At 47.5% G+C, this 22,755-nt stretch overlaps 1 protein-coding gene and 1 long non-coding RNA gene across 2 annotated transcripts; one reads left to right on the plus strand and one right to left on the minus strand.

Annotated features, from left to right (window-relative positions):
• Window positions 1-758: 758 nt before the first annotated feature.
• LOC101076802 (dolichyl-diphosphooligosaccharide--protein glycosyltransferase subunit STT3B) lies at window positions 759-22,737 on the plus strand. Its single transcript, XM_003965847.3, has 16 exons — window positions 759-1,347; window positions 13,835-13,943; window positions 14,244-14,531; window positions 14,917-14,982; window positions 15,797-15,896; window positions 16,678-16,776; window positions 17,054-17,200; window positions 17,877-17,925; window positions 18,393-18,547; window positions 18,772-18,983; window positions 19,097-19,284; window positions 19,925-20,096; window positions 20,264-20,437; window positions 20,615-20,728; window positions 20,797-21,006; window positions 21,123-22,737. Exons 1-16 carry the CDS (start codon window positions 1,076-1,078, stop codon window positions 21,201-21,203), a joined length of 2,436 nt encoding a protein of 811 aa, XP_003965896.1. The 5' UTR covers window positions 759-1,075; the 3' UTR covers window positions 21,204-22,737.
• On the minus strand, window positions 11,352-11,980 carry LOC115250301 (uncharacterized). The gene is made up of 3 exons (XR_003888876.1): window positions 11,948-11,980; window positions 11,659-11,792; window positions 11,352-11,485 (listed from the first exon to the last, which is right to left on the minus strand). It is a non-coding gene; the product is annotated as an uncharacterized lncRNA (long non-coding RNA).
• Window positions 22,738-22,755: the final 18 nt, after the last annotated feature.

Raw genomic sequence — 22,755 nt, forward strand, 5'->3', positions numbered from 1 at the left:
GAAATGCTAAAATATTTCAACACACATTTCCTGTGAGCATCTTTGTTCTACAGCAAACTCTCTTTGAAGTGCAGAAGTAACAGGAAACCGTAGAATTCTACGAAATAATACACCATAGCTTTCTCAGGAAGCCCCCTTGTACTCGGCTAATTACTCTTTAGGGGGAAAGTGTCCAAGAGTGCATCTCTACAGTTCCAGCTTCATTTCCTGCCAGTTGGAGAGATACTGTTACCAACATTTGTACAAACACAAGTTAAAACCAGAGATTTAACCTTTAAGGTCAACAGCTGACTGCTTCCTGCTCTGATATGAATAGTATCATGGGAGCAAGGTGACAGCAGCAACATTTTTGCTTCAATTCTCGGTTTTGTGCACGTTTCAAGCATTTTATTCCATTTGAGTCACATGTTGGTGGTCGCACGTTTGGTAAAACGGCCTCAGATGCGGACTGACGTCACGCGACTCGCCATACAAACCCATGTCCTGGGCTCGTGCTCCGGCTTTGTAGAGATATGAATTCATTTATTTCATTGGCTCGCGCCCTCCTGCGTTGTTCGCGTGCCATTCGCTCTCCCGCCTGTCCGTCATCCGCCACCTTTCACATTTCCTCCGGCGCGTCCTCGGCGTCACTGACTGATGTCACCATTGGCTGGCGCGGCTGTCCGTCACAGGCGTTCTGTCTCGTGATTGGTCGCCCCGGGAGCCGATTCCCAACCGGACGTACCTGTCTCACTCTGAGAGGCTCCGCAGACAGGCCCCGCCCCCTCAATCCAGCTCCAAGGAAGGAAGGAGGAACTGCTCCATCCGCATGTGTCACTTCCAGTATGCTGCAATGCCCCGCTGCTATGTGACGTCCTGGGATTATTTAACTGGCTTTGCACTTGATGGGAAGTAAAGTTAGGAAGTTTGGAGAGAAAGCAGGTATTTAGGGGGTGCGGGCCGCGCAGGGAAAGGTGATTCTGTCGGTTTCGGAAGTGGAGCGTGGCAGCGAGAAGGAGGGGGCAGACTTTCCTTTCCTGCGTGATAAAGAGATAGCTCGCTTCGCTTGCTGTCCACGGCGGGACTGACGTAGAACATGGCGGAGCATCACCCGGTTACCGACGGCAAACAGAAATCGTCGCTGAACTCCGGGGCGTCGTACTCGGGCAACGGGCGCAGCAGCGCGGCGGTGGAGCGAGGCAGCAACGCCGGGGCAGCAGGAGGTCTGTCCGGCGGCCTGTCGCAGCCGGCCGGGTGGCAGTCCCTGCTGTCGTTTACCATCCTCTTCCTGGCCTGGCTCGCCGGGTTCAGCTCCAGGCTCTTCGCTGTCATCCGCTTCGAAAGCATCATCCACGAGTTCGACCCCTGGTGAGTGGTTTTCTCTCTCCGGCGAGGAAAGTTTTTCTGAAACGTGCCAGGTGAGGCGCGTGCACACGCGTGCACCGGCGGGTGTACGCGCCTCGTCTCGGTCGCATTTCACGGTCGCGGAGGCCGTAAACTTTGGAGCCCGCTCGCGCCGGTTGACGGTGAAAACGACACCGACGCTTCTTGTTGTGGTTAACTCGCGTCAACGAGCCGTGCAGGTGGCGACTAATCGCACCTTTCTCTGCTTAAGTACGTCACAATGTTTAATTTGACGTCATCCTCTCTGTCCCCAGTGCGTGATTCTTTTAATTCTTTGTAAAGTGCGGGGGTGGGGGGTCGGTCACGAGGACAATGGTGACAGCTTCGTCTGACGCGTGGTGAACCCGGAAATGGGCCTTCTGACACAGATTCCTCCTTTGTTTTCCCGACGAGCCCAACGCAGATTATTGCAAAACACTCGCGTTTGCACCCGCATCCATCTGGCTGCTACAGGCTCTTCTGCTACTCACCATGTTAACAAGGACTTTGCGATCTGAAGCACATTTTCTCAAGATCATCGATTCATTTGGGAGAAAACGAGGCAGGAGAGCTGCAACTGCTGTATCAGCGTTGCTTCCATGTCCACTGAAGACACACAGACGTTCCACTTTAACAGTCCTATTTTCATTAAAAACACCATGTCTAGTGACAGAGTCCATGAAGTGGTCAGGGCTGGAGGCTTCTGTCTTGTCATTCAAGGAAGATGGCTGTTCAGTTACCTTAGAGAACCAGCAACATGGCAATTAATGCCGTTACCCATGGAAACCAAAACTTAAATTCACCATTCAGATGCGAACCACAGTTTAGCTATATTCCACGCTCCTCTTCTTCTGTCTGCTCTGATATTACAACTCATTTGGTAATAAAACCTCGTTTCCTTCGAGCATTGAAGATGATTTTGCCATGGAAAATTGTTTCTTGAACTGCAAACCCCGATCTGGCTCCTGCTCCTGCGTGTGTGGGCTGCAGAGCCGTGGCTGCAGCGTAACATCATACCTGCAGGACACGCTGAGCACTAGCTCGACAAGTCAAGTGACATGTCGCATAAATGTGCATGGATTATGTCTTAAATATGCAAATCATTGAAGATTGCAGGGTGTGGCAAAAAAAATGTAAGCTTCAGCTAGTTGCTACATGAGTTATGTATGAGAAAGACAAATATTTATGGGTTTAATTTGTTTGTAAGTTGAAACGGCAGAAAGGAACAGGTATTTACCGGCGCTCTTCAGAAACAAAACCTGCTGCTGCATGCTCCTTAACTGTCTCAAAATAGGGTGAAAAAGACCTCACTGTTGTGAGACTTTCACCCACTTGTACTGAGCTGCTTTAATTGTGCCACCGTTCTGTGTCCTACACGTCCCAAAGATCCCAAAGATGTGACGAGTAAAGTTGAAATGCCATTCCTCCGTAGTTAATTGGCACGTTTTGCATAGCAGCGGGCCATCGATGCGCCCGGCCGCGCTTTAGGTGAAGGCCAGATGAATGCAACTACTGGATATTTACGTGGCGTGGGTGCAAAGACGACACGTGTGTCCGACGTAGCCGGAGCATTTGTGGTAGAAAAAACATCTTAAAAGATGTTTTAATTGCAACGTGACCACCTCCAACTGACGCCTTCTCAAGGTCGTGATGGGTTTTTTTATCATCTAGTATAAACAAAGTTCCCAGAGGTGAGCGGACGTAGCTGGGAGTTGATGTGCAACAGAACGATTTCCAAAGTGCTGCTGATCTCTTCCTTTTTTTTTTCTGCCAGAAATGGGCTTTTTATGAGGACCGTTGCCTGGCCGGCGCCTGCGTTGCATCACCGAGAGCTTTCAGTGATTATTCTGAGAGCAGAGGCATGGATTAACATGCCAGCTTCATGTCTGTGTGCTGAATTAAAGAAGAGGCTGGGGAGGTTTGGTGGGACCGAATCCTCCTGTTTCTGTACGCTACTGGCTAGACACGCTAACGCGTTATGACGGGGAGTGAAATTTATTCAAACGACCGTTCATTGTTCTGTCATTCAGTCGTTCAGCTATATGTAAAGGAGATGTTTGAATAGCTAAAGAGAGCGCCGTCTGGCTGCTAAATGAAACCGTTGCTGATGCAGAACATTAAACGCTCAAGTTTAACTCGGCCGAAGGGTTAAAATCATCGTGGAAACATGGAGCGCCTGATTGTTGCATCTCGATTCAGTTGTTCTCGGTGGGAAAAGATGTGAGTGAAGAAGGAAATCTGTGTGTGTGTTCATGCGCGACGGGGACTACGCACGCGTTTCCTCTGTAAATGTGCGGTTTCACTCTGCAGTCTTTCTTTAAAATGTGGACTTTTTTTTGGTGACACTCGGAGGTCGTTACGAATCAATCGGGATAAATGCAGCAGGTTCCGATCAGCGATGGATCTTCTCGTACGTCCCCGCGCACAGCCTCACTGGAAGGGTTCTGTCATTATGTAGTTTTTCTTTAAAATGGGATCAGAGCGGAGCCAAAAGTCGTGCCACCCTCTGCTGTTCCACCCAGATCACATGTTCTCTGATGTGCCCCTTTGATGTCGCTGCTTAATGGTCGCGTTCCTTTAAAAGCGCTAGATTGTGCTATTAGATCTGACAGCAGAGAGGTTCTGAGGAGCAGCCGGCGCTGTCATTGATGAGCTCTGCTCTGGTTTTTGTTAATCACACGCGGGATAGCGACACAAAGGGAATGGACAGATTCATTAGCACTTGTGTCTCCTCTGCTGAAGGTTTCCTGCCAACAAACTGGACCTCCTTTAGAGAAGAGTCTGACAGGCAGATGCCTGCTTCTGATCCAATGCTCATCGCGCATTCAAAGCTGCGGCGCTGCAAATAACCGCTCTGAACAAACACGAGTGCAATTAACGTCACATTGTTGGATGTGGTTGATGTCGGTGCCGACGTGAAACCGTTGGGTTATTCAAACGGAGACGATCCAGTCAGGAAAAAGGAAACATCCTCTGTTCGCGGCTACATGATTGTCTTTGTGGAAGGTTATCGGCTGTGAATCCGCTGGGGTGATGCAGGTTCCCTCACGCGTGAAGGTCTCGCACCGCCGATTCACCCGACCCCAGAGATGTGGTGCCGGGAGAGGCCCGTTTTGATCGCTGTGGCGGGCTTTTATTTTAATCTGATTGGGTTTTAGTCACAATTATCTTCAGGGGAAATAACGCGCTCTTAACAGGAAGAAACCTTAGACAAGACCAGATCTGGTTTTTTTATTATATAGCAGAGAAACATTGCCTCAGTGGTGATTTAAGCAGATTATTGCTGATATGTAGTTCGTTATCCTGCTCCGGTACCAGCTGGATGAGAACAGCCCAGTCTCCCTGCTCTCACAGAACAGCTGCTTGTCGCCCCCCAGCCTCCCAGATTTGCTCCGTGTTGCACGGGAAATGCCTGGCACATTGGACATCCTTCAGATGGTAAATGTGCAAGCTGACAAGCAAAAGTTGCTCCACAGATTTGCTAATGAAAGCTCTCAGAACTCCGGAACCCTGAGGAATCAGTTGGAAAAAAGGGGGGGGGGAAGCATAACTGGGGCCTGGAGAGCAAGAGAGAGCAGAACAATTGCAACACGCTCTCACACAGCAGTAGATTTAAGCCAAAAATGCACGACTCTTGGAGGCATACAGGCAACGGGTGCACCTGAATGCACCACAGTAGTTGTCTAACACGTTGCACCTGAAAGGTGACCCTGTGGTGAACACACGCCTCTGAGAAGTCACATCCGACCACAGTTCTAGTTTTCATGTGGAGGTTGCAACACCCTGTTTTTTGTGGCATGAAAAGAATTTGATGCCAACTTTAAAGCCCAGCCCTTCTCCAGCGGGATTGTTCTAAATCTTTTCTTCTTCAGAACAGGAACTCATTAGGTTCTCTGTGGTCTTGTGTTTCTCTCCTGCTGCGCATTTGAAGTCATGCATTTATCCAGATCTCCACTTTCATACCTGTTTAAAGGGTTTTTTCTAGCCTGCAGAATCAGATACAGCTTCTCCACTTCTGTAAACAGCTCTGTTATTTTTGCAACATGACTGCAGTCTGATTTTTAAATTTGGGTAAACCCAAATGTGATTTCAGTCCAGACTTGACTGGCAACACCAACTTTACGAATACAAATGCGGTGGCTAAAATTCCGGCGTCCTGCCTGACTCGCCTCCGTGCACCAGCATCGATGCAGAAATTACCATGATTTCAAATGTTTTTCCTCGACGCCGCAGCCTTTAGTAGAAATGTTGCCTGGGTGCGTGAAGCGCTAATAAATCTTGCATTGGGAGTCTGCGAGGCGAGGCCCGAGCCAAAATGCGACGTCCCTGCGCCTCCTCCTTTACGCAGATAAATGTTAAACTCCACTCTGAGGCCACAGGATTTCTGCAGGTTGTATTCTGTCAGGATTAGCTGGACCTCTTTTCTGTTGCGCTGCCATTTTTTATGTGGATCACCAAAATTCAAGTCCAAACAAACGCAGCAACAGAGCGATAGATGAGGCTTGGGGAGACCGTTGTCCTCTTTGTTCGCTCATGCACAACTGGGAGATAACAGAAAGTGGGCTGGCATGAGCCAAGGCTGTGTGTGTGTGTGTGTGTGTGTGTGTGTGTGTGTGTGTGTGTGTGTGTGTGTGTGTGTGTGTGTGTGTGTGTGTGTGTGTGTGTGTGTGTGTGTGTGTGTGTGTGTGTGTGTGTGTGTGTGTGTGTGTGTGTGTGTGTTTTATTGGACCCATGCTGCAGAATGTCTTATCAGTTGTGTTGCTCGGCGAGGCACTCGCAGCACTACGACAGGTCTTTTGTGTTTGGGAACGAACGGTTATTAAACTTGGGCCGCATTGCTGTGGTGCGTCTGCCTGAAACAAGTGGGCTTTGCTTTTTTCTTAAGAGGAAAAGAAGAAAAATGTGCACACGGAGCTTTTCTTCGCAAAAATATGAAAATGCTCTCCTGAAACGGAATAAGAAATCAGAAGTGGTTCCTTTCGTTGGTTTCATTCACGCACCTGTTTCTGCTGCGTCCCGCATCTTCTTTAATGGTCAAACAGTCCTTATTTCTTAGGTTTCTCGGACATTTTTTCAAACCACGTACTGGACCCGACCACCTGTGGGGTATCCCTGGGTAGCAGCCAATGGGATGCTTCCAGTCAGGGATGATCCCAATTGTCTGTTAAACTGCGGTTGGTTCCTGAGCTCGGACGGGCCCGTTCACACTTGTTATTACTGCTCCGCTCTGATGGACATGTCTTTGGCAGGAATTTGGACTTCAGGAACTGTCCAAGGACACTCGAGCTGCTTTTCCATTTTAATAAATTCAGTGGGGTCGGACCTTCCCCGTGTGACGTTCTTAAAGTAATTCAGGAGCTTCGTTTCCATTCGGGGTCACATTACTCTAAGGTCACCGTAGTTGTCGCTGACTCGGCAAGATCCGTGGAAAGACCGACCAGATCACGCGGTCACGGCCTCCGGCGTGGCCTTGCGAGTCGTCTCCCCTGAAACTTGACGCGCTGGACGCCGCCGCTGCCACCGCTCTGGAACAAATGCTGCTGACCAGCTGCCAGATCAACTGACAATGAGATAAAGAGCCAGATCGTCTGTGTGGTTAACACATCAGCAGACTCCTGGGGCAACCGGTGCAGACTGGACTTTACTCTGGCCTCTTACAGACCCGGTTATGTTGCATTCTTCTTTTAACAAATGGGTAAACTCGCCCATGCTGAGGGTTGTTGTATTTCATTTTGCTAACAGTAAATCTTTTACATTTTAATAGAAAATTTGTATAATCTTAAACTCTTGTGGCTGCGTGTATATTTATAATATTTGGAGGTAATTCTGCTTTTTCTCTGCACGCGTCTCGGAGGGAGTTGGCCTCAGGAAACTGCTCTGAAGCCTCATTCTGACACGGTATTTCTCAACAGGAAGTTCTCCTGACTGAATACACGTTCTGCCCTCACTGGAGCCAGATAATGAAAAAGAGTTTAAACTGACACAACAGCCACATTAGGGGCCGAGTCTTCCAAGCCCGTCCTTCAGAGTGGGGGGGGCTGGACAGCCTGGTGCAAGATGGTGGAAAGGTGTTCGATGAAGGGAATCTGACTCAGTGTCTCGCGACTCGTGGCCTCCGTGGTGTTGTGAGATTCATTTGTCATTTTAATTTAAAAGGCATTGGAGCAGACTGTTGCCACTCGGGGGAGGGGGAGGAGATGGGAGGGGCGGGGGGCAGATAACGGTCTATGTGAACGCGTACATTTGTCTGGGTGTGTATGTGAGAGACAGAGGAAGTGTCAACGTTTTATCATCTCTAGCATCAATACTTCCTCTTCTGCTACAGCTTTTTTCCCCCACTCTGCAGCGTTTTCTTTGAGGTCCTTTGATGTGTGTGTCAAACATTTATGAGGATGTTGACCCTGCGGCCAGCTCGTCGTCCCACTGCGCTCGTTGTACAGTTATGATGAAACTGGTGCACAATAAACCGTCGCATGTTCTCCTGGTCCTTTCTTTTGTTGGGGTTTTCTCTGCCTCCTCTGCTGCATATCAGTCGCGTTGTCCGATTTTTGACGTTCCCAGCCCTAAGTTGCTGACTCTCCAACACGTGAACTTCCCTGACCTCTAAATATATAAAGTACTTATGAAATTAATTTCTGCTCCATCTGTCTCATGTGTTCGCTCTCTTTTCTTTATACCAACGCCACATCGCCACCGCCAGCTAAGGGACCGTGCTCTCTGCTCCATACTGCTGTTTGGGGGCATTTTGCGCTTAACCCCACCCACTGTGTGGAGCAGGTGGGGAGGCAGCGCCCCACTGGTCGGTGTGGCTCTTTTGTGGTGCTTCGACCCGTTAAATCTGCCAGTTATCAGAAACGGCTGTTGTGCTGGGGTCATAACGAAGGTTGTTGTGATTAACGAATTTCCCCCGCAGCGTAATACAGTGGGACCTCTACTTACGAAATTAATTGGTTCCAGAAGTTGTTTCGTAACCTGAAAATTACGTAAGTAGAGACGCGTTTTCCATGTAAATGCCCTAATCTGTTCCAAGCCCCCAAAAATCCGGACATAATTTTTTTTATAAATTATAAAAATGCATCAAAACATGTAACAAATACATGTTACAACTAGATTACCGCACAATAAATGTAGGAATTCAGTGCAAGGCTTCTCCAGGAACAAAATGAACTTTATTACAGGCTAATCTTACGTTAGCCGTCATTACTAGCAATGAAGTTAACACTTGTGGTAACACCGCCACCTAATGGACAAACATACGAACACCCATCCCGGTTACGGCCATATTCTTTGGCGAGATCAACCAAACGCATCCCTTTTTCATGCTTTTCTATTATTTCTTGCTTCATTTGTATGGACAAAAAAAGTTCTCTTCTTCTTTTTCACTTTTCTCCATCACTTTCCTGGGGTCCATAGCGAATCAAAGTTAAACGAAGACGATGCTGGGATACACACAAACTTGTACATATTGACGTCCCTCCTAGCCAATGGGATGACAGGAAGATGCGAGTAGCAGCGGTAGCGTATTTTTGCCTTTCGTGTCCTGGAATTTATTTCGTAATGAGGAAATATTTTCCCGTTGAGACTTTCGTAACCTGAAAATTTCGCATGTAGAGACGTTCGTAAGTGGAGGTCCCTCTGTATCATGTATTATTTGCCTCTTCTAGAAACATGCGCGGCCCTTTGCGAGGCGATCGCGACATTCCACTGGTGTAATAAAGCAAACTGCGAGGAATAATTGAACTCTTGCTGATGAGCGCTTGCACTGTCCAGATTAAGTACGATGTTGTTTTGAAGTAGTGAAGGTAAAGTTTACAACACTCTCCTCAATGCTAGCGGTGTAGAAAATCTGTGTGAGCCGACAAAAACTCTTGTTTAAGCCTCTGACGTTCCAGGAAGTGTCTAACTTACTGTATTTTCATTTGGAGATTTGCATCCAATGAATTCCGGCGTAGAAATACTGGTGAAACTGCGTGGGGGTGTCTGCTGTGGATAAAACCAGCTTTGATTGATTCTCGTTTGTCTTAGTGAGGATTTGATGGGGATCTTTTGATGAGTAAATGGATCTGATCGTACCGGTGTTATTCCCGCCTCCTGCTGGAGTCTCGTTAATATCGCTTTATATTGCAGTAATTATCTGTGGTGAACAGAAAATGGAAATTTTGGTGTGGAAATCTGCATAATGAGGCATCGGGACTCCAGCTGTGCTGATGTTTAGGTGCTGCTCTGAACGCCTGAACATTCTTGCAAAGAGGTACAACATGTTTGCCCTCAGGAGGTCTGTGGTGGGATCAGAGTTACTCATGATTTTTGTTCATGGAAAACCCCAGTGGATGCATTAACCTGTCTTATATCCTCACGGTTCCCGTCTCCAGGGTGAGGAGCGCTGCAGGAGCCCTTCATTACTGCACTCTGCTCCTCCCTCTCTGTATTTATCTACACAGGAGTGCACATCACAGGGAACAAAGCAAAACTTAACTCCCATGTCAGTTATAATAATGAGCTCACCTTCTTCTCACCGGCAAGTTGTTTTTTATCATTTACTGACTAACAAAGTAAGATGGGACCTGGTTCTCTAGCCGGGGCTGCTATATTGCACTGTTATTACAGTTTCAGAGATCTTTGGGCTCGAGCAAGCCCCGCCTCTCTGCATCAGTTTAAAGCGGAAAGGCGTGGCTTCATCGATGGCCCCTCCCTCTTACGCCTTTCCTGAGCTTCCATTTCCTACCCTCACTCCTCTTGTTGATGTCTTCCTCCAGCTTTCGTCTTTCTGTCTCCCAGTCCACTTATTTAATTATTGATCCACTCTTGGAGATGGACGGCCGGGAGAGCAGCCGCCCCGGTTGCGGCGTGCTGCTGTGAATTGCCAAGTAAACACACGGGTGTCAGAGGAGATGGCTTCTGTAGTTTCCTCTGATAAATGGATTTGGGGGGGGGTTAAATAAGGAGATGGAAGCTTGGATAAAAGCTGGTGACCCAGGTGACTGGAGGAAAGCGAGCAGTGTCAGATATGAGACAGAAGGCTGCTAGAGTCCAGAAACCGTCTTTGCTTGAGATCAATATTTGAACAGCAAGATAACGGGTTGAGAAGATGCATTTAGTTCTTTAGGTCTGTGCTCTCAGGAAGGCTCATTTAGGTGATGTCCACACCATTTAGTTAATCTACCGCCCCGAAATGAAATGAGTTCAAGGATGATTTCAATGTGTTTTCTGTAACCGTCATATCTAAGTGATTCTCCAGACCCGCTTCAACATCTGAATCCTAATTCCTTTCAAGTCCATTAGCAGTCTGAAACTGGAGGAATCAAAATGTACATTTATTTTTTGTTGCCAAATAAATGAAACACTCAGCAGTTTTTTGATTTGGTTTGTCTAAAAAATTCTTTGGACCCCCAAACCCTCATGTTAATAGAACGAGCATATTTGAGTAGTTTAGGAACCAGTTAACGAGCTGCAGGTTACATGGCAACGGCTCTTCAGGACTCACAAAAAGAAGCAACCATGGTCATGGTTCCACTACTGTCTATGCTGGAATGGGTTCAGTTCTATTCCCTTAACCTCTGCTAAGCTGGTTTTGTTTGTCTGTTTATTGGTGTAACGGTGGTGTTTTAATTTTTGGGTTGAATTCACAACAAAATGAAAGAAAATTGAAGGGGTAGTTTGCAGACCGATGTCCACGAATATCTTTTAGCATTAGCAGAGCTGAGAGCTATTGGGGGGTATGAATTGGTCAGACAATGACTCACTTAAGAAAAAGTATGGGTAATGTCTGAACTTGTTTTTCCATCTCCTGGTTTAAAAAGAACATTTCTCTCCTCCAACAACATTCTGAGTAATCTTAAATAGCACCAGTTGAACAGTGGTGATTTTACTTTTGTCATGTGTTTTTTATGCAGGAATGTTTTAAGCAATAACGTAACCAAATGCTAACATGGGGGAGCATGGCTGCGTTTTTATTCAACAGGCACTTTGCAGCCTGGAACAGAGCTGAATCTGCCCCATTTTGCGATTGGACTCGGCTCTTATTAGTTTTCCTCAAGCTGTGAGAGCAGCTTGGACTCCCTCGTTCACCTTGGCGTGTGCGGTAAATGATGGTTTGCAGAGCCGGTCTGTCTCCTGTGATCTGCTGCACAGGAAAAAAGACGTGTTGAGCTGCAGAAGCAGAACAACTCCTCATTAAATAATCATCATTCCTGCGCTGGGCTGAGCCACTGTTGTTTCTGCTTTTAACAACTCTGGCCGGGCAACAATATTACAAAAACAAGCTCAAATCAAATATACAGTCCAGTCCCGTTTTACCTTCAGTAAGTTCAGTAGGGAAGTTCCAGCTGTTCCAGGAGGAGACCCAAGGGTTCCAGGACTAGATATAAAGTGTAGTCCCTTCAGTGTCTACTCCTGGCTGGACACACCCAGGAGAGGTGTTGGATATCTGGCTGTTCCACATCCAAACAATCACACTAATTAAAAATGAGGCATAGCAGACACTAAAGGGATTCCTCTCCTCCATGATGGGGTTGGCTCCCTCTGCTCTGTCCAAAATGTTCCTCTCTGTTTGAAATTCTGACTAATAAAATCTGAAAGTAAGCACCTGCTCAGGTAATGAGACAACGTTCCTCGGTTCCATCTGTGCACACACCAGCGCGTTTTCCTTCCTGTTGGAGGAGACTAATTGGGATTTTAAAAGTTATCCACTGAAGTAGAAAGCACAATGAAGAGACGCGCTAGGTTTAATTTGTAGTTGTAATCAACGGGCTAACGGTTGCGCTGAGTTTTGGGACTGTCCAGATGGCGTTCTTGCTACAGTTTGCAAAAGGAGACTGATCAGCAAGTGTTGGCCAGGTTTCTGATAGTCCTGAAACCAGTTAAAATTCCTATGACCCACTAAACCAGCGTGTGCATGTGGAAAAAGACTAGCTGTGGCAGAAAGCTCTGGAAACATCTGAAGCAACAGGAAAATGTTGCACATCTCTGACACAGCTTCAGTTTCTACTTGAAATATTCTGTTTTTCACAAGTGTTGTATCATATTTAAATCATGAAAATCCAGTTGATCTTTACCTCCGACGGACTGCTGAAGCTTGTGTCCCTAACTACTCTTCCCGTGTAATGTTTGCAAACTACCAGGTGTGTTTGTTCCAAGTGCCTTGATGTGCACTTGCTCCGCCACTTGGGACACCTAGGTATCCCACAATGCACTTCAGCTCACCAGCGACAGTCGCAGCGATGGCAGACAGTGTGTACTTGATCCACATGCAGTTTCAGAGCTGGGAGCTCCTGTCTGTAAACATATAATATATTTATCTTTCTGCTAATGTGCACTTTTACCCCTCCTTGGTGTGGCCTCCTGTCATCTCCTCAGATCAGCGTGTTTTTCAGTCCTCCTGTTTGGCGCTCCCACGCGCACCATCTGAAAGCAGCAGGGAGCGCCATCACCCCGCAGACGTTGTCGTTACCTTGCCTTCCTTGACAGATAGCGCTGCGGATAGTTAAGTGGCGGCGCCGACCTCTGTTTCGCCATCTGCTCTGGTGCAATGACAGCCGAGCATTCGCCGCAAGAGAAGAGGAAGATGCTAATTGAAAATATTAATGAAATAAAGGCATTAGCATATTAAAAGATGGTTTAAAATGACCTAATGAACGACTTTGCTCATGTCCGACATGAGAGTGGCTAATGCGCTGCAGTCTTTTATGTAGCTGTCACCACCAATATAAACTGACCCAGAAGCCTGATGCAGTTCATAATGCCACCTGAAGGGGAGCCAGTTTTTTGATTTCTCCTCTGTGGAAATGTTTTAATAAACTGAAATTCATCCTAAGGTCTGTTTGGAATGTGGTTTTAAATTCCCTACGTGAGTCCAAGTCTCGGAAGGAGCGCAAACACCCCCAAACCCCGTCCCTCCAGAGGGGATCCAAAATAACCAAATTCTGCAAGGCCTCTATACCATTTCCTGCTTTTCTCACCGTTGCCGGCGGTGAAGAGGCTCAGGGGAGATAAGAATAACTGCTGCGTCTGCTGCAAAGACCAAGTCTCAGGGCTAGACCCACTATTCATACAATGGCTTTTTAACTAATTGTAGGTGACGCTGTAGTCGTGTTGTTCCTCTTAAATCCTTTTTGGCTGTAAACACTTGGGAAGACGTGGGGAAAAATGACTCTGCACGAACAGGACTGTCCTCCTGACTTGTCTTAGATAAATGTAAGAATCCCTTTGTCTTTTTTTTGTCACTTTACAAGTGTTACAGGTCTTTTTTTAGCATTGGTGCTTTTGGTTTGAGCTAGTCCAGCTCTCTGAATCTCATGATCCCCAGGGTCAATATTTCAGTACACTTCCCTTCATCCTCTGCCCACACGACCCCCTCCTTGCTTCACTAGTCCAGCTTCCTGTAAAGCGAACGAGTGATTTTTATGCTTTGATTGGCTGCCTCTCTGTTTTTGATACTGTGTTGACTGACACCTTCTTCATCTGGTTATTGCAGGTTCAACTACAGGTCAACTCACCACCTCTCCACCAATGGCTTCTACGAGTTCCTCAACTGGTTTGACGAGAGAGCGTGGTACCCTCTGGGCAGGATAGTCGGGGGCACGGTGAGTGTGTCGGCAGTCCTGCAGGCTTCAGTTTGCAGCTGGACCTGCTTCAAGTGACGGCCTGGCAGCATGATTAAACGTCTCCTTTAGGGATGCAGCAAGTCCCCATTTAGAGATCAGTTGCATCCTTGCAGCCGCACAACAGCCCCTTTAAACATTATATTTGAACCCACGCCCTCGTCTGCATTGTTGTGCTCTGACAACCAAATCGGATGTTGATGGGAGACAGTTTCTACAATCACAGACCCACTAATTCAAGTCATGTGGAAGGTTAATTATCTCCTCTTTGTCTTGGTCCAGGTGTATCCTGGTCTGATGGTCACGGCGGGCCTGATCCACTACGTGCTCAACCTGTTGCATGTCACCGTGCACATCCGTGACGTGTGCGTGTTCCTGGCTCCCGTGTTCAGTGGCCTGACCTCCATCTCCACCTTTCTGCTCACGAGGGAGCTGTGGAACCAGGGCGCCGGCCTGCTGGCGGCCTGCTTCATCGCCATCGTCCCCGGCTACATCTCTCGCTCTGTCGCGGGCTCCTTCGACAATGAAGGCATTGCCATCTTCGCCCTGCAGTTCACCTACTACCTCTGGGTACCTGCGACATTCTGCCGCTCCTTCTAGATTTAATGTGATTGTCAGATGTCAAAAAATGATTATTACCGTAGTTAAATGTTGCCTGCAGCCACCAAATGTCACTTCGAATCAGCTAATGGTTCAGTATAAAGTTCCCCCACCATCATCTCCCAGTTGTTAAGACCTTGTTAGCAGCCCTTCTGTGTGGAGCCGCTGAAGCTAACAAAGTGTAGAACACAGTCCTCGGCTCTGCAGGTCATTAAAGGCAGAAACACGCTAAATAATTCACGCTCGTGGTGGGAGAGCAGCAGCGAAGCCTCCTGCAGGAGCCGCTCGGCTCCTAATGGAAGCACTTGTTGTCATCTGCATGTTATTGCTGACTCTTGTGTTGTGTAACACGCAGGTGAAGTCGGTCAAGACGGGATCGGTCTTCTGGGCCATCGGATGCTGCCTTTCCTATTTCTACATGGTGAGACCGCCAGCAACACTTCCTGTGACGTCGTCTGTCCTCATGTTCTGTTTGCAAAAGCGCCTCTCAGTCCTATTCTGACTGATTATAAATTGGGTCCGAGACAAACTGCAGGCTAACCAAGGCTTCCGTCACGCCCCAAAGTGCAGCGCACCCCCCAACAGCAAGTCTTTGGGGATTTTTCCCCTCCCCCACTTATACTAAGATGAACCCTTGATGAATCATCTCTTGGTGTAATCGGTGACGTCTGTTCTCTGGCAGCTGCTCGCCGTGACAATCTGAGACAATGAGCATAAAGATTTAAAAGCTTTGTGAAGTGTGTGTGTGTGTGTGTGTGTGTTGCGTGCACGGGCAGACTGGTGTGTGTGTGTCCTGCGGGTGTCCTTGATGATCTGGCAAACAACAAAAGGAGCTTTTCCCTCCCAGTCTTCACTGGACTGCTGTGGTGTTCCTGAGGGCTCCACAGACAGCGGCATAGCCGATAGTTACATAATCACCATAAACAACTTTTTATATTCAGAGAAATGTCTCTCATTTGTTTTTGTTTTTCCCCAAAGTGTTCAAGTGACAACAGCAGATGTAAATAACTTTGAAGAACATCTGGAAAATGGATTGTGGGATTTTTCAAAGACGATTACTGGTCCACTTAACGGGCACATTTCTGGATATTCGACGTGGTTCTGCCGTTAAGACTGATGCTCACTTCATGGGAAATTACCGCGGTGCCCCTAGCTAGCAAACGGCTACCTCTTTAACTGCAGGCAGCAGGATGATTCCCGTTATTGCAAACTCAGATTTTTGGCTTGCTCCACAGGTGTCTGCGTGGGGCGGGTACGTCTTCATCATCAACCTCATTCCTCTTCACGTCTTCGTCCTGCTGCTGATGCAGCGTTACAGCAGCAGGGTCTACATAGGTGAGCTGTGGCATGCAGACACACACAAACACACCACGCACTTTGACTTTGAGGGTGTCTACCATCCTGATCTGAGCCGTGTAGCCCTTCACTGGTTCGGGATCGCCCCTCACATGAAAACTGACCTCGCAGCTCACGACAAAGTCTAATTTGTTGTCTGTGAAATTGCATACGGTCGGTCATGCGGGCGCGGTCGGGTGTAGCTTGGTACTAGGAGCTGTGGCCCAAGCAGGAGAGGTTGTTTGTGACAGAGTTGTTGGCAGAATTAGAAATTGAGATTTCCCATGTTGCATCTCTGGTCTGATCTGTGCGAGAGGTCTGCTCTGCACGGTCCGCCTGCAGCCGCGCTGTAATCAGGTTAGTCCAAAGTCACTCCGCCTCTCTGCGATCTCTCGTTCTTTCCTTCCACTAATGATATTTGCCGTTCCGTCCGTGGCCTGCTGTCGCACGCCCGCTCATCCGTCCTTGCTCCTCTTTCCATGGCAGGTACAACAAAAGATGCAATCAAGGCTGGTATTTCAGCAGTGCCATCCGCACAAAGGGCAGAAGGGCACACGTTCACCAGCACTGTTAGAAAATGGAAATTACTGGGGAAAATGCTGCAGGACTTGCAGGGATGAAATTAATGCCATTTTAATGAAATCGCACTGATTGCATTTGTAGTTTTAGCCAAAAAAGGGGGGGAAAACATCAATTTGTAGCTATTTAAGGATATCATCCTCTGGAATGAATTTTTGGGTCTGTGTTAATTGGATCATTACCTTTGCTTTCTGTTTTCCAGCCTACAGCACCTTCTACATTGTTGGTCTGGTCTTGTCCATGCAGATCCCCTTCGTGGGCTTTCAGCCAATCAGGACCAGCGAGCACATGGCCGCCGCAGGTGAACAGCCATATGGATGTAAAGCGGAATAATGAGGATTTGCTGAGCGTCTGTGAAATAAATGTGCTGTGCAAACATTTTCCTGTCGATTTACAGTTCATGTCTGTTTAATGTTCCATTTGAACCAGCTCCACATGGGCCGTCCCATCGTAGTAAACTGTGGGGAACGTTAGGTGTCACACATTTGATTCTAAAGGAGATAAACTGAAGCGCTAAAGAAAGCGAAGGTCTTTCAGTCTGGCATCAGAAATGTCCCTCATTCCATGTCTCTTTGCAGGCGTGTTTGTTCTGCTCCAGGTTTACGCCTTCCTGCAGTACCTGAAGAACAGACTGACACGACATGAGTTCCAGACTCTCTTCTTCTTGGGAGTCTCTGTAGCTGCTGGAGTGGTTTTCCTCTCCGTCATCTACCTGACGTACACAGGTCGGTTCGATAGATTTACTGGACCATTAAGAAAAACAACAACTTACTGTTCACCTTGAAAGTGGATCCATTTGCTTTGATTGTTAGCATTGTTGGCTAAAACATCTCATAACAACAACACGCTGCATGAAAATGACAGAAGGTGTCACAAAAGTTGGCACATCCTGTTTCCACAAAGTGGCTGTCTGGGACTGTAAGCTGGCAGTAAAAGTTGTCCCCGCCGGCCTAAACTGACGCCCTGATGCGGCTGAACCTTGACGGCTGCCATCAGTTTTATGACAACAGTCGGGAAAATCCTCCGTGAAACCACATTGGCTGGTCCTGACTGGAATCAGGCGTCCAATGATGGCTCGCATCTATCACCAGTCTGCACTGGGACCACCTGCTGGGGTTGGTTCGTGTGTTCTCGTTTGTTCCGGTACCGCAGAGTGGAAACGCAGCCAGCGAGAGTCCATTACAGCCGCTCAACGCTTGTGCGGCACGCGGGCGGAAAAAAGACATTAGAGAGGAATTGGGGGATATATACAAGTAGCAGGGACATTGAAATCCAATTACACATTCCAGTGATGTATGACAGAATTTCCAGACGTGTGTGTGTGCGTGCTGACATTATAGTTTGTCTAAAAGGTCTTGTAAGTACAGTTGAGCTCAATGCTCGTGTGTGTGTGTCCTTCAGGGTACATTGCGCCATGGAGTGGCCGTTTCTACTCTCTCTGGGACACTGGGTAAGTCATCACAGTTGATGTTCTGCACTTAAGAGGCGTGCTTGAAGTGAGCAGAGCTGCTCACTTCTCTCTGAGGTCGTTTCTCCAAGATTTAAATGTAGAAACTCAATTTTTTGCTTCTTAATGCTGATGTTTTATGATGCCTTTATTCCTCTGACAGTTACTAAATAAGGTTTTTTGGGGGGGGGGTTTCAACACTAATTGGTCCTAAACGACCAAATCTTGGTCCAGAAAAGCTATTATTAGTGATTTCTGGGACCAATGGCGCTCATTTGTAGGAAGTTTAACGTGAAGGTCAGAGCAGCGCCCGACCATCTGCCAGTCTGGCTCAGTCTCTTCTCCTGTGGAACACTGAACTTTTGTTCCCATTCTGAATAACAGCTTCAGTCAGGCAAAGGCAACTAAATTATTTAAAAGCTATTCATTCATTCATCATTGATTAATTTATAACCTTTTATCTTCATCAGCTACGCCAAGATCCACATTCCCATAATTGCCTCGGTATCGGAGCACCAGCCCACCACCTGGGTCTCCTTCTTCTTTGACCTCCACATCCTTGTCTGCACCTTCCCAGCAGGCCTCTGGTTCTGCATCAAGAACATCAACGACGAGCGCGTCTTTGGTAAGACGGCAGAAACGGCTGCTATTGTGTTTGACGCTAGCCGTGAAACGTGTGGAAGAGCAGGACAAACCATCGTATGGGGGCGGAAATCCCCTCCGCTGCAGACATGTCTGTGTTGTTGACTAGGAAACCCAACGTCCAAGTGAAGCAACTGTGTATGGATGTCTTAATTTGATGATATCCTCAGTTCAAAACTTGGCACTTCCTGTCCTTTTTCTCTCCAGTGGCCTTGTACGCCATCAGCGCCGTTTATTTTGCTGGCGTCATGGTGCGCTTGATGCTAACTCTGACTCCAGTGGTGTGCATGCTGTCGGCGGTGGCTTTTTCCAGCGTCTTCGAGCACTATCTGGGAGATGACACCAAGAGACAGAGCCCACCCATGGAGGACAGCAGCGATGAGGACGACAGGAAGAACGCTGGGAACCTTTACGACAAGGTTGGAGTATTTTCAACTATTGTTTTCAACATGCATTAACATACAGCGGCTCTGGAGCGCCGTCGGGTCGTGTTGACGGATAGTGACACGTTGACGTGCACTGGCTCCTGCAGGCAGGCAAAGTGCGCAAACATGTATCGGAGCAAGAAAAGGCTGAGGAGGGTCTGGGGCCCAACATCAAGTCCATTGTCACCATGCTGATGTTGATGCTGCTGATGATGTTTGCCGTCCACTGCACCTGGGTCACCAGCAACGCCTACTCCAGCCCCAGCGTCGTCCTGGCCTCGTACAATCACGACGGGTGAGAATAGCGAACGTTCTGATCCCTCTGAATGTAAAGATAAAGCATTACATTGCTGTTTATTTAGTGGTGTTCCTCAGGGCTCTATTCCAGGTCCTTGGCTGCTCGTAGCATATGCTGCCTCCGTTAAAAGTTAAACATTTCACTGTTTGTTCCGGAAACGTTTATCTTTCTCCAACCTCTCGTGGCTCAGCAGACTAGCTGCACACTACAGCGATTATCTCAGTGGTTCATCTTCGTCTCCTCCCTCTCGGAGTAAATTGTACCTGATTCGTATCAGGTTTTTTGAGAAGACTGAGAGTAGCTGCTTCACTTCTGTTTTCACTTCCTTAAACACTCCAGCCAGGTAGATGTCGACTACCTCCTCGAAAAACAAGGCAATAATAGTATGTTTTTCCCACACTGGAAACTGCGCTGCAGCCTCCACACGTTGGCTGTCGAAGGACTGAGAAGCAGCCACATTATTTTCAAGATCAAACAGTTGCGCTCGTTGCCACATCCCTCATTCTTCTCAGTCAGGCTCCAACAGTTTCGCAGCTTTGGCTAGTTTCAGTTATCTTTTCAGAACAATGATGAAGGTTTTACCTGATGAATCTGAGCCTAAACCCACACGCCTGACGTAGCTTCTGTCCCCTCCCAGATCCCGTAACATCCTGGATGACTTCAGGGAGGCTTACTATTGGCTGAGGCAAAACACGGATGAGCACGCCAGAGTGATGTCGTGGTGGGACTACGGATACCAGATAGCAGGCATGGCCAACAGAACCACGCTGGTCGACAACAACACGTGGAACAACAGTCACATCGCTTTGGTGAGCAGGATCCACCCAGGCTGTCTGTGAAATTAGTAGCTTTGAGTTGTGCGCCACCAAGTGGACAGAGTGGAATATCGCAACATAATGAACATCTTTGGAATTGAACCTTATTCCGTGATTCTCAGAAATAGATTAAAAATGTTTCTACTTGTGCATTCCCACAGGTGGGTAAAGCCATGTCGTCCAACGAGACGGCGGCCTACGAGATCATGAAGTCGCTGGATGTGGATTACGTCCTGATCATTTTCGGAGGGGTGATCGGCTACTCGGGTGACGACATAAACAAGTTCCTGTGGATGGTGCGCATCGCGGAGGGGGAGCACCCCAGGGACATCAGGGTGAGGAGGAGCTAATGGAAGCGGAACTGGCCGTGCTGGTGAAATATTGACTGGACAGATGCGAAGTGGAAATATATGAAACCGAGAGTGAAAGTTGTGTCCCTGAATGATTTTATGAATTTAAATTGCGGATCAAAGCACCAAAGCTCACTCATTCCTCCGCTTCCATCTTCGCAGGAAAGTGATTACTTCACCCCGCAGGGAGAGTTCCGAGTGGATAAAGCCGGTTCCCCCACGCTGCTCAACTGCCTGATGTACAAAATGTCCTACTACCGCTTTGGAGAAATGCAGGTATGTTGTTGGGGAAGGGGGTGGGGGGTTGAGATTTTAGAAACTTCATGGTGTCTCATCCCCTTCAGCTGGACTTCAGGACCCCGCCGGGCTTCGATCGGACGCGCAATGCTGAGATCGGCAACAAAGACATAAAGCTGAAGCACCTGGAGGAGGCGTTCACGTCGGAGCACTGGCTGGTGAGGATTTACAAGGTCAAAAAGCTGGAGAACAGAGACCGCGTGGAGAACAAACTCCGGGGAACTGACAGCACCAAGCAAAAGTACACGTCCAAAAAGGTGAGCCGGCGCCTCAGACCCGCTATAATGCTGCTCCTTTTGTAGCATGCCAGCACATACGTGTAGCTCACTGATGACGTTTTCAACAACAGACACCTGCTTCCGTTTCTCCTCAGACTGCCAAAAGGAAGCGTGGATACGTCAAAAACAAGCTTTCCATCAAGAAGGGCAAGAAACTGACCAAGAAGTCTTTATAGAGTGCAGACGGCCAACAGGCCGAGAGAGGCGAGGACGAGAGAGGCGGAACGAACTTTAAACCACACAAAACTTTCAAGAAAAACGAGCAGCAAACGCATAACCACCAAATGGCACGAGGCTCCACCCACCACCATCAGAAAGGGGGAGGAGCCTCAGCTGAAGGAGAGAGGGAGACGTCCTCGCCACTCTGGCTTCTGAGGAAGCGTGACCTATGACCTGCTTTTCTTTTTGTACTTGAAGGTAGAGAGAGAGTTTGCGCTTAATGCAGGAAATTGCTCGTTTATTCATCCCTTCAATATCACCGTAATGGTTAAGAATACCAGCTTCTTTAGTCTTTACAGGCAGTCAGCAGCTCCCAGATCCTTTCTGCGGGTGTCTGTGCTTTTCCCCAAACCATTTTTCTTTCTTTAGAATTTGCTGATCAAAGTGGGAAGTTTGTCAGGAGGACGAAAGGAACTCGCATATCATCTCAAAATTTCACTGTAGAAGAGCCTGAAAGAAAATATTCTTCTTTATTACAACTTGGATCTTTGCATCATACTATTTGTAGATTAAAGTAACTCAGACACATCAAGAGTGTTGAATTGCTGGCAGAATTTTTTTTTTTTTCCATAGAAAAAATATATTTGATAAAAGCTTTCGCTAAGGTGCATCTACAGCAGTCGGCCACCAGAGGGCAAACAGATCCCTTAATGTCCACTTTTACGTATTTTTTAGCGTGGTTTTTCTCTACTTTAATGCAAATATTACATTTCAGTACCTTTAATATGATGACCGTGATTGGTAAATTAATCAACTGTCCAAGGGGAATTTAATTATTTTATTACAAATTAAGTTCTAAGTATAATTTGAATGCGGTATTTTAAGAATTTAAGTTAGAAACGCCGTCAATGCCCTTAAAAGCGTTAAATGATAAAGGTAAAGCTAAAAATAATTCCGAAAAAGTCCAAGTTGTAATGAACTTGAATACAACTTTGATCGCTTTACGCGGAATGGGCTCGAGGTGCAGTCACGTGTCACTACGTGCCACGAGATGAGAAGACGAGCGCGTTAGGCCGCGTGTGCAAGATGACCGTCGGCTGTCACCTGTCGCGCCCACGCCGCACGCGCCCACCCCGCCCACGCGGAAGCAGGCGGACCCGCCCCCGTTACCGACGGTTCCGATGATCTGAACGCCCTCTTCCGATTCTGTAGTGAGATTATCTCGATTCAATCTCATCTGGTTTAATCATCACCTCAAACGCACCCATCCTGCGCGTCTCGAGTCGGTTGTGAGTTTTTGGTTTATTTTGATGTTAACACGGGCCTTAATGGAGTCTATGAATAAAACCCAGTTTCCTGAGCTCGACGGAGTCGGGTGTATTTATTAGCGGGTGATGGAGTCTGCATTGACCCGAAGGGGAAGCGTCCCGTCGCGAAATGCAAAGCTTTGATTTTACTTTTTTTCTAAATCGATTCTTCCATCAATTGTAATGATTTGGATGTGGGCGTGAGAATGAAACATGCCTTTTTGAATAAAGAGGTTGAGATAAATCTCGTATCTGTAGAGTG

This window comes from Takifugu rubripes, chromosome 7 (genome assembly GCF_901000725.2).
Source record: "Takifugu rubripes chromosome 7, fTakRub1.2, whole genome shotgun sequence".
NCBI lineage: Eukaryota > Metazoa > Chordata > Actinopteri > Tetraodontiformes > Tetraodontidae > Takifugu > Takifugu rubripes.